The sequence below is a fragment of the Lampris incognitus genome, chromosome 6 (genome assembly GCF_029633865.1).
Source record: "Lampris incognitus isolate fLamInc1 chromosome 6, fLamInc1.hap2, whole genome shotgun sequence".
NCBI classification, from domain to species: domain Eukaryota; kingdom Metazoa; phylum Chordata; class Actinopteri; order Lampriformes; family Lampridae; genus Lampris; species Lampris incognitus.
Window position 1 is genome coordinate 68,281,787 of NC_079216.1, and position 19,734 is coordinate 68,301,520.

Consider the following 19,734-nt stretch of genomic DNA (forward strand, 5'->3'; position numbering starts at 1 on the left):
TAATGAGCAGTAACACAAGAACTTTACTCTCTTGTACTTGTATAATAAGAAGTAACACAAGAACCTTACTCTCTTGTACTTGTATAATAAGAAGTAACACAAGAACTTTACTCTCTTGTACTTGTATAATAAGAATTAACACAAGAACTTTACTCTCTTGTACTTGTATAATGAGAAGTAACAAATGAACTTTACTCTCTTGTACTTGTATAATGAGAAGTAACAAGTGAACGTTACTCTCTTGCACTTGTATAATGAGAAGTAACACAAGAACGTTACTCTCTTGTACTTGTATAATGAGAAGTAAGAAATGAACTTTACTCTCTTGTACTTGTATAATGAGAAGTAACACAAGAACGTTACTCTCTTGTACTTGTATAATGAGAAGTAACAAATGAACTTTACTCTCTTGTACTTGTATAATGAGAAGTAACAAGTGAACGTTACTCTCTTGCACTTGTATAATGAGAAGTAACACAAGAACGTTACTCTCTTGTACTTGTATAATGAGAAGTAAGAAATGAACTTTACTCTCTTGTACTTGTATAATGAGAAGTAACACAAGAACGTTACTCTCTTGTACTTGTATAATGAGAAGTAACAAATGAACTTTACTCTCTTGTACTTGTATAATGAGAAGTAACAAATGAACCTTACTCTCTTGTACTTGTATAATGAGAAATAACAAATGAACTTTACTCTCTTGTACTTGTATAATGAGAAGTAACAAATGAACGTTACTCTCTTGTACTTGTATAATGAGAAGTAACACAAGAACGTTACTCTCTTGTACTTGTATAATGAGAAGTAAGAAATGAACTTTACTCTCTTGTACTTGTATAATGAGAAGTAACACAAGAACGTTACTCTCTTGTACTTGTATAATGAGAAGTAACAAATGAACTTTACTCTCTTGTACTTGTATAATGAGAAGTAACAAATGAACCTTACTCTCTTGTACTTGTATAATGAGAAGTAACAAATGAACTTTACTCTCTTGTACTTGTATAATGAGAAGTAACAAATGAACGTTACTCTCTTGTACTTGTATAATGAGAAGTAACAAATGAACGTTACTCTCTTGTACTTGTATAATGAGAAGTAACAAATGAACTTTACTCTCTTGTACTTGTATAATGAGAAGTAACACAAGAACGTTACTCTCTTGTACTTGTTCAATGAGAAGTAACAAATGAACTTTACTCTCTTGTACTTGTATAATGAGAAGTAACAAATGAACGTTACTCTCTTGTACTTGTATAATGAGAAGTAACAAATGAACGTTACTCTCTTGTATTTGTATAATGAGAAGTAACAAATGAACGTTACTCTCTTGTACTTGTTCAATGAGAAGTAACAAATGAACTTTACTCTCTTGTACTTGTTCAATGAGAAGTAACAAATGAACTTTACTCTCTTGTACTTGTATAATGAGAAGTAACACAAGAACGTTACTCTCTTGTACTTGTATAATGAGAAGTAACACAAGAACGTTACTCTCTTGTACTTGTATAATGAGAAGTAACAAATTAACTTTACTCTCTTGTACTTGTATAATGAGAAGTAACAAATGAACATTACTCTCTTGTACTTGTATAATGAGAAGTAACACAAGAACGTTACTCTCTTGTACTTGTATAATGAGAAGTAACAAATTAACTTTACTCTCTTGTACTTGTATAATGTGAAGTAACAAATGAACGTTACTCTCTTGTACTTGTATAATGAGAAGTAACAAATGAACTTTACTCTTGTACTTGTATAATGAGAAGTAACAAATGAACTCTACTCTCTTGTACTTGTTCAATGAGAAGTAACAAATGAACTTTACTCTCTTGTACTTGTATAATGAGAAGTAACACATGAACTTTACTCTCTTGTACTTGTATAATGAGAAGTAACAAATGAACGTTACTCTCTTGTACTTGTATAATGAGAAGTAACAAATGAACGTTACTCTCTTGTACTTGTATAATGAGAAGTAACAAATGAACTTTACTCTCTTGTACTTGTATAATGAGAAGTAACAAATGAACTTTACTCTCTTGTACTTGTATAATGAGAAGTAACAAATGAACTTTACTCTCTTGTACTTGTATAATGAGAAGTATCAAATGAACGTTACTCTCTTGTACTTGTATAATGAGAAGTAACAAATGAACTTTACTCTCTTGTACTTGTATAATGAGAAGTAACAAAATAAACGTTACTCTCTTGTACTTGTATATTGAGACGTAACAAATAAAGAATCTTGAATCCTACGTTTGATAAAGTTGAAATGCTGATGTATTTTCCAGTTCATACACTGTCTAGCTGTCTGTTTATCTAGAGAGTTCACTCAACGAAGCTGTGGCAGCACTGAATATAAAAAATAGCATTTCAGTTCCTCTCATGTCCACACACACACACACACACACACACACAGCTAGCTCACCTCGTTGCTAGAATGGAGGGAATGTATTACAGAGGGTGCATTTTTGTAGCTTTTTATCCATCCGATTTCTATTTTGAATTAAACAGTAAAACTACAGAAGAGAGGATTTTGGTACTTGAAACTGCCAACGTACTTGGCTTGTTGTCTCATTCACTTGTATAGCCAACACCCAGAATGACCAAACTGTCTAAAAGTCTTCCAGCAGATGTCAACATGTTCACGTCACACTGCAGGTTGGTACCGTCACCAACATCCAACTAGACGGCTGCACATTTGAAGCACAAGCACACAGCACCACACGTTCAGCTGCCTTCAGAGCCCTGGTTGTGAACCTTGAATGGGCTTGGTGAGATCGGCACACATAACACAGTGGATCTATGTTCCAGTAAATAAAAACCTTGGTAGGGGTCAGAGGGCAAAGGTTACGGGAGCGAGGTGCAGTGACCCCCAACCCAGCGGGATCTTCTCTCTATAGAATGTAATTCTTTCTGCAGTGTGGCCGGTGCTCCTCCCCATCCCCTTCCCCTTCTCGTGTCTGCTGTTGTTTGAAGACACAAGCAGGTTATGGGAACTAATCAGGTCATCACATCTGAGACACAAGAAAGAATAAAAACAAGGAAGCTTGTCTTGATTTGGGTTTTTAAATTATTTAAGTGGCAACACATTTTTGCACATACATATCAGTTTGAACTGTGACAGTTTAACAGTCACCACAGACATTTTCCAGTGCTTTTATTTACAAGGGATGTGACAGGAGTCCATGAATGTTACTGTACACTCTGATATTCTTCCCTTTTTTATAAATACCCATAGGGTAACAGGTCCTCAGTAGCTTTGAGTGCATTATAAAACACACAAATCTAGGTTAATGCTTACGTTACTAACCATACAAAGCAAAGTAGCAAGTGTAACACAGAAAACCGAGGGTAGACTGTGTACAACATTACAGAAAATACAAACTACGTGTGGTCACATAAACACATCAGATACGCTTGTAACGGAATACTCCCAGTCAACACAGTTCTGCTGAATCCAAGCGTTCAGTCAGGTGACAAACCATTCATGTGACGAGGAAAACCCTCTCACACGCTGATAAAGGTCTCTCACAAGACTACCATGAACGCTTCCTTTCTGAAGTCATATTTTTTGGGCTGGAAGCCAAAGGATATGACTGAGTCCACAGAGACTGTTAAGGCAGTTTGTCCATGTTCTGCAGCAGGCTGTAAGTAAACTGAAAAGCATGCACAGAGTCCACATGCTTGAGGTGCACAGTATTGACAAGGGAAAACAATTTGCAGTAACAATGAAAGATTGTACTGATGTCAGTAACAGCTTACAGCACAGCGTTTCATCAGTACCACAGTGCCGGGATGATGTCTGTGCTTACTTAAGAGACTGACAGGGGAAAGACTGACACATGTTGACATTCCTAAAAAAAGGCACAGCTTGGCAGGAGCATTGCACGCTTAAAATAATTCTGCTGCCAGTTTTGATAATATATATATGATTTTAATAATACTTATTTTCCTCCAACAGTGAATGAACGTATCAACTGTTCTGGAAAAGTCATTAAACCACCATACAAACCGCATCACAATCATTATAATGATTGTTTTAATTTGTCAGCTTAAGTTCCCGGTGCCTCCATGCCATGATTCCTTTAACCTTGCTTCGACACTCTTAACCCTCTCCTCTTCCTGTTCTTGTTTACTCTGTCAGGTGCGTTCGGAGACTTGGGTGGTTTGTATTCACCATCGTCAGAGGCTAGTGGCATGTGCATGGTTGTGCAGAGGAGCTCCCCTGCTTTCGTGGGCTATTTGGCCCACCCAGTGGTGGCCTCTCCGTTAATGTAGGCAAAGCCAGGGAAATGCTGTGAGTGTTCGTACTCTGAGTTCCTGCGTGGGCCCAGCGGGGAGTAAATGTCTCCAGAGGAGGCATATCGGGAGGAGTGCATAGGGGGACTGGTGTAACAGCTGTTAACGGGTGCGACATCTGGCCATCGGGGGGCAACGGGCGTGGAATGCAAGCGAGACGTGCTGCTCATCAAGCAAGGCTCCATTCGAGACATTTGGCTGTTGAGTGGGTACTGGACAAGAGAAAAGGTGGAGAAGAAGGAAGAAGGCGATGCATTAAACTCTGCATTCTGTGGAAAAAATATGTAATCATGAAAACAAAATGAAACCACTTCAATTGTTCTCTTAAAAGGACATAAGGGACAAAAAGAGCGATTGTAGAACATGTCCTATTAGGATTGTGTGTAAAAGTTATAATTTTCATGTAGATGAATGCAGTTAAAACATTTAAACCGCAAATTAGACTGAAATGGTAAGGGAAATTCTGAATTAGTATTGTTGTATGTTGTAGATTTTGACTCAGTTTTGGTATTTCAATTTCAATAAATTGTGATATTCAGGAAATTGAAATCTCCTGAAAAATTACCATCCCCCAAACAGCAGGATGAACAAGACTCAGCCATACCTTAATGCCGCTTTAACCACAATAACAAGACAACAATAAGCAAGGACAACTTATATATGAGATTATATTGCTATTTATGCTACTGTATTGCTGATACTTGCATCCATAGCCATGCAGGATGCAGTGCCAGTAGGTAATAATGGTCATGTCCTGTCATGGGTAATAACTACGCAAGTTGCATCAAAATGGCCTACACAGAAAATCGGGGTATCTTAGAAAATTAGATATTTCTGTAATGCATCGAGTGTTAGAAGTCCTGTATTTTTGTTGCCCATGGTGATGGTCCACAGACAGCACTGGCTAAATCTGCTCCTCTTGCAAAACATTTTGGACAGCTGTGGCCTTAACAAAGTATTCCGTTTGTTTCAGCACCATCCTCAACCTCTTGAGAGAATTGCACGGACAAAGCAAAGGCATTATGCCCAATTTAAGTTCCAATCAGGGTGAAAAAAGTGGCTATAGGACCCTTTCCCTTTTCTCACTAAATATAAACACACAACAGTGGATGCCATTATGAGGAATCATGGCATGGAAAAAGACTGTCACCACAGGTCACGGAGCAGAACGGGTGGCTCAGCGACCTCTTGTTCACGCGCAAAAAAGAGACCATTGAATAACAATATTTTAATAAACGCCCCCTTGCCCTGGTCTGTGGGTACTGGGTGAAATAGATGAGGAGTACTATTGAGTACTGGGAAGGGGAGTTGCAGAACGGGGCCTCTCTGGGCCCTGGCCAAGCCACCTTTCACTGTCTGCTTCCGCTGTGTGGGGAGAGGGCGATTCAGGGACTTAGAAACACGGAGACTGCCGAGACCCAGCTGATCTCCTCCCACGATGAAATCAGGGGAGGCTGGAGGGTCCTTGACAGGAAATTACCATCAGAAGGGTCGACTCACACCACTCTCTCCATGGCTAACTGTCTATGTGCTCCTGCATCAGCAGCACCGTTTCATGCTTGTTTTGTCACAGATAGTCTCCTATCATCCCTGTTTTCTCATCCTCCATTTCTTTAGCCCACCACCTGGACTCACTCATCAGAGGTTTGACTCTGACTTTTAGGGACAACATCTAACAACAACAACAACAACAAAAGTTCTTTCTTCTCATTCTGAAAGCTCTTGCATGCATCTTTTGGTTGTTGGGATATTACAACAAGTAGTGCCACAGACTGCTGCGTCACACCGACGGCCATTTGGCCACTTAAAGACCACAACCTCTGAGTCCTCAGCCAACTAAAGTGGATCTGCAGTCTGGTCGTGCTGCCATGCTTGTGTGCACTGTTCTCAAACGCCCTGTTTCTACGCTTCGCTCTGGACCGCTCTCTGAAGTCTGACTGGCACAATCTAACATGTGTCCTGACACAATCTGAGCATTTCTCTGTCAACATGAGGCGAAGTCTCTTCAGCAACTGTTCTTCATCGTTAATCACCTGTGTTCTCTTCTGTTCTTACTGCTGACACCCGATCCCCCTCGTTAATCACCTGTGTTCTCTTCTGTTCTTACTGCTGACACCCGATCCCCCTCGTTAATCACCTGTGTTCTCTTCTGTTCTTACTGCTGATACCCATCCCCCTCGTTAATCACCTGTGTTCTCTTCTGTTCTTACTGCTGACACCCGATCCCCCTCGTTAATCACCTGTGTTCTCTTCTGTTCTTACTGCTGACACCCGATCCACCTCGTTAATCACCTGTGTTCTCTTCTGTTCTTACTGCTGACACCCGATCCCCCTCGTTAATCACCTGTGTTCTCTTCTGTTCTTACTGCTGACACCCGATCCCCCTCGTTAATCACCTGTGTTCTCTTCTGTTCTTACTGCTGACACCCGATCCCCCTCGTTAATCACCTGTGTTCTCTTCTGTTCTTACTGCTGACACCCGATCTCCCTCGTTAATCACCTGTGTTCTCTTCTGTTCTTACTGCTGACACCCGATCCCCCTCGTTAATCACCTGTGTTCTCTTCTGTTCTTACTGCTGACACCCGATCCCCCTCGTTAATCACCTGTGTTCTCTTCTGTTCTTACTGCTGACACCCGATCCCCCTCGTTAATCACCTGTGTTGTCTTCTGTTCTTACTGCTGATACCCATCCCCCTCGTTAATCACCTGTGTTCTCTTCTGTTCTTACTGCTGACACCCGATCCCCCTCGTTAATCACCTGTGTTCTCTTCTGTTCTTACTGCTGACACCCGATCCCCCTCGTTAATCACCTGTGTTCTCTTCTGTTCTTACTGCTGACACCCGATCCCCCTCGTTAATCACCTGTGTTCTCTTCTGTTCTTACTGCTGATACCCGATCCCCCTCGTTAATCACCTGTGTTCTCTTCTGTTCTTACTGCTGACACCCGATCTCCCTCGTTAATCACCTGTGTTCTCTTCTGTTCTTACTGCTGACATCCGATCCCCCTCGTTAATCACCTGTGTTCTCTTCTGTTCTTACTGCTGACACCCGATCCCCCTCGTTAATCACCTGTGTTCTCTTCTGTTCTTACTGCTGATACCCATCCCCCTCGTTAATCACCTGTGTTCTCTTCTGTTCTTACTGCTGACACCCGATCTCCCTCGTTAATCACCTGTGTTCTCTTCTGTTCTTACTGCTGACACCCGATCCCCCTCGTTAATCACCTGTGTTCTCTTCTGTTCTTACTGCTGACACCCGATCCCCCTCGTTAATCACCTGTGTTCTCTTCTGTTCTTACTGCTGACACCCGATCCCCCTCGTTAATCACCTGTGTTCTCTTCTGTTCTTACTGCTGACACCCGATCCCCCTCGTTAATCACCTGTGTTCTCTTCTGTTCTTACTGCTGACACCCGATCCCCCTCGTTAATCACCTGTGTTCTCTTCTGTTCTTACTGCTGACACCCGATCCCCCTCGTTAATCACCTGTGTTCTCTTCTGTTCTTACTGCTGACACCCGATCTCCCTCGTTAATCACCTGTGTTCTCTTCTGTTCTTACTGCTGACACCCGATCCCCCTCGTTAATCACCTGTGTTCTCTTCTGTTCTTACTGCTGACACCCGATCCCCCTCGTTAATCACCTGTGTTCTCTTCTGTTCTTACTGCTGACACCCGATCCCCCTCGTTAATCACCTGTGTTCTCTTCTGGTCTTACTGCTGATACCCGATCCCCCTCGTTAATCACCTGTGTTCTCTTCTGTTCTTACTGCTGACACCCGATCCCCCTCGTTAATCACCTGTGTTCTCTTCTGTTCTTACTGCTGACACCCGATCCCCCTCGTTAATCACCTGTGTTCTCTTCTGGTCTTACTGCTGACACCCGATCCCCCTCGTTAATCACCTGTGTTCTCTTCTGTTCTTACTGCTGACACCCGATCCCCCTCGTTAATCACCTGTGTTCTCTTCTGTTCTTACTGCTGACACCCGATCCCCCTCGTTAATCACCTGTGTTCTCTTCTGTTCTTACTGCTGATACCCATCCCCCTCGTTAATCACCTGTGTTGTCTTCTGTTCTTACTGCTGATACCCCATCCCCCTCGTTAATCACCTGTGTTCTCTTCTGTTCTTACTGCTGATACCCGATCCCCCTCGTTAATCACCTGTGTTGTCTTCTGTTCTTACTGCTGATACCCGATCCCCCTCGTTAATCACCTGTGTTCTCTTCTGTTCTTACTGCTGACACCCGATCTCCCTCGTTAATCACCTGTGTTCTCTTCTGGTCTTACTGCTGATACCCGATCCCCCTCGTTAATCACCTGTGTTCTCTTCTGTTCTTACTGCTGACACCCGATCTCCCTCGTTAATCACCTGTGTTCTCTTCTGTTCTTACTGCTGACACCCGATCCACCTCGTTAATCACCTGTGTTCTCTTCTGTTCTTACTGCTGACACCCGATCTCCCTCGTTAATCACCTGTGTTCTCTTCTGTTCTTACTGCTGACACCCGATCCACCTCGTTAATCACCTGTGTTCTCTTCTGTTCTTACTGCTGACACCCAATCCCCCTCGTTAATCACCTGTGTTCTCTTCTGTTCTTACTGCTGATACCTGATCTCCCTCATTAATCAACACAGTTCATCTGCTCTCATCTGCTCTTAGCAACAGCAAAACTTGTCTGCATTTTGTTAACAATGCTTGTTGAAGTTAAGACGCTATTGCGTTTGTATTTTAGCTCCGTTTCTTAACTTGTTTGTCTACGATGCAAAACTACTTTATAGACTAGACTTATTCAGAGAAATGAAGTCCTCTTGATGTAAGCCGGCATCGTTACTCAAATGCTGATTAACGATGCGTCTCCCAGTTTCTCAACAATCTTAAACCCTCCAGACAGCATCTGCACAGGTAAGAGCACAGTGCACAGCTTCTACTGGACAGTACTCCACTCCGAGGTATGTAAATAGAAAAGTCAGATATGAATGGCTCAGGATAACTAGTTTAAAATAAATAGAAAAGAGCCGATCCAGCACTTTTTCAGTGGTTTTCCACACGACAGGTTATATGAGCTGCTTGAAATGGAAGAGTCTAAGACTGACCTGTGCAGATGAACGGTGGTAGGCAGAGTAGTGGAGAGGAGATGGGATGCTTGGCTCATGGGCTAGACTGGCATACTGGCTCTGAATGGGATGGGGATGTTGGTTGGCATAGCTGCCATAGTTGTAGCTGCTGGTGTACCTGAAGCAGGCAAACGGGTGCACGGGTAGATAACGTCAAAAATGCATTCAAAGTAAAAACTTAACCCTCCATCAAAAAGTCTTCAAAAAGTTTTGTGAAGGAATCAAATGTCATGTGGTGATACAAAACAAAACATCACACCGTGTGTAAGTGTAACTACAGCTCACCCATGCTCATCCCTGTGTGCATAGACTGGCATCCGATGGGCAGCGGATGCGGGGGGCACCGGAGCACTGCTGCGCATGCAGGCTAGTTGCTGTCCACCCTCTGGAGGGGAGCCGCCTGACGTTGTCACTGTGTATGTAAGGGACCAGGTATATGACTGAACAGCGCCTGGTCAACACACGCATACAGACATAAAAGGGTTGGCAAAGCACGGTCGATGCACTGGACCCTTATAAAACCTAGCTTATTTAGGACGGGTGCTGTAGCTACAACGCTGCCTAATTATTTCGGTCTTACCTGTGGTGGGCGTGAGTGCAGTGTACTCTGGGGATTGGGCCGCAGTCGGGGTGCTGACAGAGGGAACATCAACCGAGGGGGCAGATCTTACCAAGGAATAAGATCCAGGAGACGAGGAAATAGGTGTGGTCTCCACAGGTATGATATCCTCCTCTCGGTCTACTAACATAAGAGGTCAAGTGTTAACGTAGCATTAGTTGACTTAATACGGTGCATCTGATGCCTCAGTCACGACCAGTTTTGGTGGTAGTGACCAAAAAAACCTTCCAGTTATGTTGAGGGGTTCAGAAAGTCTTAGTGTTTGAAAGTAGTGCACATAAATGTGCATGAGAACCACAAAATTATGTCTTGTGTGGATACGATCAGAGAGGTACAGGTAGCTGTCTCACCTGTGCTGCCTTCTCCCTTCATGGCCCTTATTAGCTCATTGGCCCTCTCCTGGCAGTGCAGGGACTCCAGCAAGAACAGCACATAGTCGTCAAACATAAGATGGATCAAGTGGAAGGACCCTGCAAACGGACAGAGAGGAAGATGTCTTGGACTATAATAACTGCCATACAGTTGCATAGCTCATTAACCTCATGTGTAACATACATCTTAAAATCATGACTTTTTTTTCTTTTGATTTTTCCTCCTTTTCTCTCCAATTGTACTTGGCCAATTACCCCACTCTTCCGAGCCGTCCCGGTCTCTGCTCCACCCTCTCCGCCGATCCGGGGAGGGCTGCAGACTACCACATGCCTCCTCCCATACATGTGGAGTCACCAGCTGCTTCTTTTCACCTGACAGTGAGGAGTTTCACCAGGGGGATGTAGCGCGGTGGGAGGATCACGCTATTCCCCCCAGTTCCCTCTCCCCCCCGAACGGGCGCCCCAACCAACCAGAGGAGGCGCTAGTGCAGCAACCAGGACATATACCCACATCTGGCTTCCCACCGACAGACATGGCCAATTGTGGCTGTAGGGATGCCCAACCCAGCCGGAGGTAACACGGGGATTCGCCGTGTCTGTGGGTGTGAAGCCAGAGTGGGAAGTGGGTGGGAAGCCAGATGTGGGTATGTGTCCTGGTCACTGCACCAGCGCCTCCTCTGGTCAGTCAGGGTGCCTGTTCAGGGGGGAGGGAGAACTGGGGGGAATAGCTGGTGAAACTCCTCTCTGTCAGGTGAAAAGAAGCGGCTGGTGACTCCACATGTATGGGAGGAGGCATGTGGTAGTCTGCAGAAAAGGGGGGGGTGGAAAGCTACAAGAACTTTTGTTTCTGCAGAGATAGCACAATAGCTAGATGATGATGGAGAGACTGCATCCCAGATAAAGACAGTCAAAAAAAGTGTTCCATTTGGATCGAATTGATTTTCTTTTCATGAGCTCTGCATTGTCAGCCGTTCCCAGTTCATCCCTACTACCAGGGAGAGTAAGCTACACATGTCTTCCTGTCAGGATCAAGACCAGCTGCTAGGTACACCAGGGGTTAGGACACATCTCAGCCGCTGCTAAACACTGGTGGACTCTGGAGAGCTTTCCTAGGAAAGGGATATAGATAATATACTCTCACTTCTATTTATAAAAGTAGGGAAGAAACCGCTTCACTGAGGATTTTAAGGCAGTTGGGAAAAATTTCCTACCAACTACTGCTGCACAACTTGATCTCCACAGGGCCTGATTTAGCATGGAGCCTCTCTACAAACATCTGAGTGATGACATCATATCCTCTGAAGTGACAGGATGGCTGCTGTTGTCACAAGGGCCAAGTGGGGTTGTTTCCCAGTACACAGTCAGTGCCAAACAAATGACAGTTGACCCCTTGGGTTGCAGCGAAGATGTGACGGTGGCATGGAAGGCGGCGCTACAATCGTGGCATTGTGCTAGCTGTTGCTTTGGCTGCGTGCATAATAAACGCTGGCGGCTATTCTGAGAGCAGAGTGTAATGCTGCCTGCTCATAAAACGGACAGACAGGCAAACGCACCGGGGAAGGGCAGGGTTGGCCTTTGTTAATTGGCTGTTTTTGCACAGGGACCTTCTTTATCAAAACACTGCAACCAGCCGTGTCTGTGATAGTCATACTCACACCAGCAAAGAGACACCGGCAAGGAAACAAGCAGGGGGGAGGAAAGCCATGTTCCTTCCTTTATTTCCCTTTCTTTTGTCCTTACAGCTCCTAACTTCTTCAAAACCCTGCTCCTGCACAGAGAGCTAGTAAGACTTGTGGCCAGCATGAGATTTTTACTTCTCTCTTGAACGCACGGCTGAGATTTGTTCTGAAAGCGATATCCCCGTCCCTCCAATAACTCACACGTCCGTCCTTTCTGGGGTTGAAGGAATGACGACAACAACATCAACGGCGTGACAGACCCACAGTGTTTACCACTCACCAAAGCTCGGCGCGCTGTGAAGGGTCATATCCCGGATTACCCTGGTACCAAAACAGGACCACATCAACAGGAACTGCTGGGCCACCTTCTTCAGGCAGCCAGGCCTCTTGCCTGCGACCTAAAGAGGAGATTTCCATGAGAAAAGAGGGGGATGGGGGAGGGATGCCAGGGCAGACTTAACCCCCAGGTCCATATTGGGGCTTAACCCTCAGGAACGAAAAACATGTCAACAAGTCAACTGTTTAATTTGCCCCTGGGGACACGCCTTCCTATTGTACTTATTGTCTTGGCTGTCCAAGACGTTGTCAAGGCAACCAAATTTTACAAGCCAATATCTGGCATATAATGGCCGCAAATGGGAAACCTGAAGACATCATTAACTTGGGGGACAGCAACACAAGTGTCTGTGTGTAAGAAAGACATGAAGAAACAGGGGCTCATCCCTTCTTTAAGGTGTAATTATTGGAGTTTTGGTGCAAAAGCGTTTAAAATAGTCATTCCAGGTCCCTGTCCAGCATGTAGCCACATGGCAATGTGTCATAAGCTTCAGCTCTGGAATGTGAAATTAAATATACGCTTTTTCTTTTTATATTAAATATACCCTATTTCCCCTCGGGGATGAATATATAGAAGTACTCTGATGCTGATTCTGGAGAACTTGGGAGTTAGGTCAACTGTTACCGCCCGCTTCCAAATAAATGAGAGAAAGACTTGAAGGCTTGTTCCCTGACCTTTACGACACAGCGGTCCACCATAGAGTCCAGCCACTCGATGTAGGCCTCGATGGGAGACTGCTCCTCCAGGAGACGGTCAAACTCCTGGTACACTGTGACGGGAAGGAGAGGATCATGAGGTGCTCCAGCACCATCAGCAGTTACAAAACAACAAGGTTATATTAAATGTTATATACCACATTCGTTTTGTACAAAACACTGTCAACATACACATGTACCTAAAGGACGATGGCGGAGCTTCTGTGCTTCAGCTTTTAACCACTGACGCATATCATACCAGGAGATGAGGACTGACATCTTTACACAACAACCCCTGCAAATCTATGACCTCTGACCCCATCAGAGCCAGTTGTGAAGGGTGAAATTAGAATGAATTGGAGATGCTCCACATGGTGTTTTAAAGGAGTGTGAACTTGTTTAACCTTTTGGTCTCCATCATTAATGCTTGACTCTCCTGGCCGTGGGAATGATTGTTCCATGGTGTGTCTGACCGCCGTGGCTGGCACAGCATTAAAGTGTCTTTGTGAATGTGGTTGGGCTGTGAAAGAACCTGCTTTCTAAAAATGGTGTGTTGGAGCAGAATCTGGTTTGAGAGACACAACTGAAATATACAAGCTGTACACATGTATACACACACACACACACACACACACACACACACACACACACACACACACACACACACACACAAGCATGTTTAGTGTTGAACTCACGGTGGATGATCAGCCGCCTGTGCTCCTCTCGGGAGTCCTCCATAGTGTAAAGTGTCTGCTTGGTGATGCTGTTTAAATCCACATTCCTCCAGTCCTCCAGCATTTGAAATGTGATGTCAGCACTGTGGATCACGGTCCGCGATGCCTGGGGGCGGGGGGCACGTCAACAGAAGCGATATTACCCACACTAACATACCAGCATCCACATCTTACTTGAGCCTACAGATTTTATTACATTCCCAGAATAATGGGTACCTGGCAGAGATGATTTAATGATGTCTGTCGTTTTAGGATCTGGGAGAACCTTCTAGATACTGGAAGAAAAAGGAGATATAAAACATGGGTTACCCAACAGTTATCATCTTGTCCAGTCAAAATCTGCTCTTTCACACTGAAGTGCATCCCAGTGGATCTAACGGCGAGGTGTGTGTGACACAGGAATGGAACTTACACTCAAACTTGATATTCCTCAGGTTCTCCGGCAGGTCATGAAGTGCTACTTTTAGCCACTCGTCAAGCTGTTTGGCAAATTTTCGAATAACCTGAGTTAAACTGGATGGACGGGGGAACACAGAAAGACAATTAATTCCTTAGATGCCCTTCATATCTATCTGCAAACTGACTCTTTAAGGCCCACGCAAGCCTTCCTTACACTGAACACCATGCACACAATCTCATCTGTGAGATGCAGTTTTTGTCACCTGCTGACGACTATAACTGAAATGTTGTGTTATTTTACCACACCTGCTGCTAGTTACATCTCCATTTAAACCATCAACCATACGACATTTAAACCATCAGTCATACCACATTTAAACCATCAGTCATACCACATTTAAACCATCAGTCATACCACATTAAAAACCATCAGTCATACCACATTTAAACCATCAGGCATACCACATTTAAACCCTCAGTCATACCACATTTAAACCCTCAGTCATACCACATTTAAACCATCAGTCATACGACATTTAAACCATCAGTCATACCACATTTAAACCATCAGTCATACCACATTTAAACCCTCAGTCATACCACATTTAAACCATCAGCCATACCACATTTAAACCATCAGTCATACCACATTTAAACCATCAGTCATACCACATTTAAACCATCAGCCATACCACATTTAAACCATCAGTCATACCACATTTAAACCATCAGCCATACCACATTTAAACCCTCAGTCATACCACATTTAAACCATCAGCCATACCACATTTAAACCATCAGTCATACCACATTTAAACCATCAGTCATACCACATTTAAACCATCAGTCATACCACATTTAAACCATCAGTCATACCACATTTAAACCATCAGTCATACCACATTTAAACCATCAGTCATACCACATTTAAACCATCAGTCATACCACATTTAAACCATCAGTCATACCACATTTAAACCATCAACCATAACACATTTAAACCATCAGTCATACCACATTTAAACCATCAGTCATACCACATTTAAACCATCAGTCATACCACATTTAAACCATCAGTCATACCACATTTAAACCATCAGTCATACCACATTTAAACCATCAACCATACCACATTTAAACCATCAGTCATACCACATTTAAACCATCAGTCATACCACATTTAAACCATCAGCCATACCACATTTAAACCATCAGTCATACCACATTTAAACCATCAGTCATACCACATTTAAACCATCAACCATAACACATTTAAACCATCAGTCATACCACATTTAAACCATCAACCATACCACATTTAAACCATCAGTCATACCACATTTAAACCATCAGTCATACCACATTTAAACCATCAGTCGTACCACATTTAAACCATCAACCATAACACATTTAAACCATCAACCATACCACATTTAAACCATCAGTCATACCACATTTAAACCATCAACCATACCACATTTAAACCATCAGTCATACCACATTTAAACCATCAACCATACCACATTTAAACCATCAGTCATACCACATTTAAACCATCAGTTGTACCACATTTAAACCATCAGTTGTACCACATTTAAACCATCAGTCATACCACATTTAAACCATCAGTTGTACCACATTTAAACCATCATCCATACCACATTTAAACCATCAGTCATACCACATTTAAACCATCAGTCATACCACATTTAAACCATCAGTCATACCACATTTAAACCATCAACCATAACACATTTAAACCATCAACCATACCACATTTAAACCATCAGTCATACCACATTTAAACCATCAGTCATACCACATTTAAACCATCAACCATACCACATTTAAACCATCAGTCATACCACATTTAAACCATCAACCATACCACATTTAAACCATCAGTCATACCACATTTAAACCATCAACCATACCACATTTAAACCATCAGTCATACCACATTTAAACCATCAACCATACCACATTTAAACCATCAACCATACCACATTTAAACCATCAGTCATACCACATTTAAACCATCAGTCATACCACATTTAAACCATCAACCATACCACATTTAAACCATCAGCCGTACCACATTTAAACCATCAGCCATACCACATTTAAACCATCAGTCATACCACATTTAAACCATCAACCATACCACATTTAAACCATCAACCATACCACATTTAAACCATCAGCCGTACCACATTTAAACCATCAGCCGTACCACATTTAAACCATCAACCGTACCACATTTAAACCATCAGTCATACCACATTTAAACCATCAGTCATACCACATTTAAACCATCAGTCATACCACATTTAAACCATCAGCCATACCACATTTAAACCATCAGCCATACCACATTTAAACCATCAGTCATACCACATTTAAACCATCAGTCATACCACATTTAAACCATCAGTCATACCACATTTAAACCATCAGTCATACCACATTTAAACCATCAGTCATACCACATTTAAACCATCAGTCATACCACATTTAAACCATCAACCATAACACATTTAAACCATCAGTCATACCACATTTAAACCATCAACCATACCACATTTAAACCATCAGTCATACCACATTTAAACCATCAGTCATACCACATTTAAACCATCAGTCGTACCACATTTAAACCATCAACCATAAGTCATTTAAACCATCAACCATACCACATTTAAACCATCAGTCATACCACATTTAAACCATCAACCATACCACATTTAAACCATCAGTCATACCACATTTAAACCATCAACCATACCACATTTAAACCATCAGTCATACCACATTTAAACCATCAGTTGTACCACATTTAAACCATCAGTTGTACCACATTTAAACCATCAGTCATACCACATTTAAACCATCAGTTGTACCACATTTAAACCATCATCCATACCACATTTAAACCATCAGTCATACCACATTTAAACCATCAGTCATACCACATTTAAACCATCAGTCATACCACATTTAAACCATCAACCATAACACATTTAAACCATCAACCATACCACATTTAAACCATCAACCATACCACATTTAAACCATCAGTCATACCACATTTAAACCATCAACCATACCACATTTAAACCATCAGTCATACCACATTTAAACCATCAACCATACCACATTTAAACCATCAACCATACCACATTTAAACCATCAGTCATACCACATTTAAACCATCAGTCATACCACATTTAAACCATCAACCATACCACATTTAAACCATCAGCCGTACCACATTTAAACCATCAGTCATACCACATTTAAACCATCAACCATACCACATTTAAACCATCAGTCATACCACATTTAAACCATCAACCATACCACATTTAAACCATCAACCATACCACATTTAAACCATCAGTCATACCACATTTAAACCATCAGTCATACCACATTTAAACCATCAACCATACCACATTTAAACCATCAACCATACCACATTTAAACCATCAGTCATACCACATTTAAACCATCAGTCATACCACATTTAAACCATCAGTCATACCACATTTAAACCATCAACCATACCACATTTAAACCATCAGCCGTACCACATTTAAACCATCAGCCATACCACATTTAAACCATCAGTCATACCACATTTAAACCATCAGCCATACCACATTTAAACCATCAGTCATACCACATTTAAACCATCAACCATACCACATTTAAACCATCAACCATACCACATTTAAACCATCAGCCATACCACATTTAAACCATCAGCCATACCACATTTAAACCATCAGCCGTACCACATTTAAACCATCAGCCATACCACATTTAAACCATCAGCCATACCACATTTAAACCATCAACCATACCACATTTAAACCATCAACCATACCACATTTAAACCATCAGCCATACCACATTTAAACCATCAGCCATACCACATTTAAACCATCAACCATACCACATTTAAACCATCAGTCATACCACATTTAAACCATCAGTCATACCACATTTAAACCATCAGCCATACCACATTTAAACCATCAACCATAACACATTTAAACCATCAGCCATACCACATTTAAACCATCAACCATACCACATTTAAACCATCAGTCATACCACATTTAAACCATCACTCATACCACATTTAAACCATCAACCATAACACATTTAAACCATCAACCATACCACATTTAAACCATCAGTCATACCACATTTAAACCATCAGTCATACCACATTTAAACCATCAGCCATACCACATTTAAACCATCAACCATAACACATTTAAACCATCAGCCATACCACATTTAAACCATCAACCATACCACATTTAAACCATCAGTCATACCACATTTAAACCATCACTCATACCACATTTAAACCATCAACCATAACACATTTAAACCATCAACCATACCACATTTAAACCATCAGTCATACCACATTTAAACCATCAGTCATACCACATTTAAACCATCAGTCATACCACATTTAAACCATCAACCATACCACATTTAAACCATCAGTCATACCACATTTAAACCATCAGTCATACCACATTTAAACCATCAGTCATACCACATTTAAACCATCAGTCATACCACATTTAAACCATCAACCATACCACATTTAAACCATCAACCATAACACATTTAAACCATCAACCATAACACATTTAAACCATCAACCATACCACATTTAAACCATCAACCATACCACATTTAAACCATCAACCATAACACATTTAAACCATCAGTCGTACCACATTTAAACCATCAACCATACCACATTTAAACCATCACTCATACCACATTTAAACCATCAGCCATACCACATTTAAACCATCAGTCATACCACATTTAAACCATCAGTCATACCACATTTAAACCATCAGCCATACCACATTTCTCACGGTCCAGTGATCTGAACGATGGTCATGCTGCCTAGTTGGGTTGCTTATTTTACAATAACAATTTTGCAGTTAAAGACAACCTGTTTTTTTTCCCGATTACCCCTCCCCCTTTTTTTTCTCCCCAATTGTATCCAGCCAATCACCCCAGTCTGCTGAGCCGTCCCGGTCTCTGCTCCGCCCTCTGTGTTAATCGGGGGGGGGGGGATGCAGACTACCACATGTCCCACCAGCTGCTTCCTTTCACCTGACAGTGAGGAGTTTCACCAGGGAGATGTAGCGCGTGGGAAGCTCACGCTATTCCCCCCAGTTCCCCCTCCCCCCTGAACAGGCGCTCTGACCGACCAGAGGAGGCGCTAGTGCAACGACCAGGACACATACCCACATTCGGCTTCCCACCCGCAGACACGGCCAATTGTGTCTGTAGGGACGCCCGACCAAGCTGGAGGTAACTTGGGGAATCGAACTGGCGATTCCCGTGTTGGTAGGCAAGGGAATAGACCAGTACGCTACCCGAACGCAATTAAAGATGCGCTTTTGTAGTTATTCAGCACAGTCAAAGCAACAA

General features: G+C 42.4%; 1 protein-coding gene across 1 annotated transcript in view; it reads right to left on the bottom strand.

Moving 5' to 3' along the window:
- Positions 1 to 3,768: 3,768 nt before the first annotated feature.
- Positions 3,769 to 19,734, bottom strand: part of rfx4 (regulatory factor X, 4) — a 39,498-nt gene continuing 23,532 nt past the window's right edge. The window contains exons 8-17 of the mRNA XM_056282517.1: positions 14,270 to 14,370; positions 14,074 to 14,132; positions 13,819 to 13,963; positions 13,103 to 13,197; positions 12,372 to 12,489; positions 10,392 to 10,511; positions 10,003 to 10,164; positions 9,708 to 9,873; positions 9,402 to 9,540; positions 3,769 to 4,520 (exon numbers count right to left, since the gene is read on the bottom strand). Of these exons, the coding sequence (XP_056138492.1) occupies positions 4,248 to 4,520; positions 9,402 to 9,540; positions 9,708 to 9,873; positions 10,003 to 10,164; positions 10,392 to 10,511; positions 12,372 to 12,489; positions 13,103 to 13,197; positions 13,819 to 13,963; positions 14,074 to 14,132; positions 14,270 to 14,370 (1,378 nt within the window). The 3' untranslated portion in view covers positions 3,769 to 4,247. The remainder of the gene's footprint in view (positions 4,521 to 9,401; positions 9,541 to 9,707; positions 9,874 to 10,002; positions 10,165 to 10,391; positions 10,512 to 12,371; positions 12,490 to 13,102; positions 13,198 to 13,818; positions 13,964 to 14,073; positions 14,133 to 14,269; positions 14,371 to 19,734) is intronic.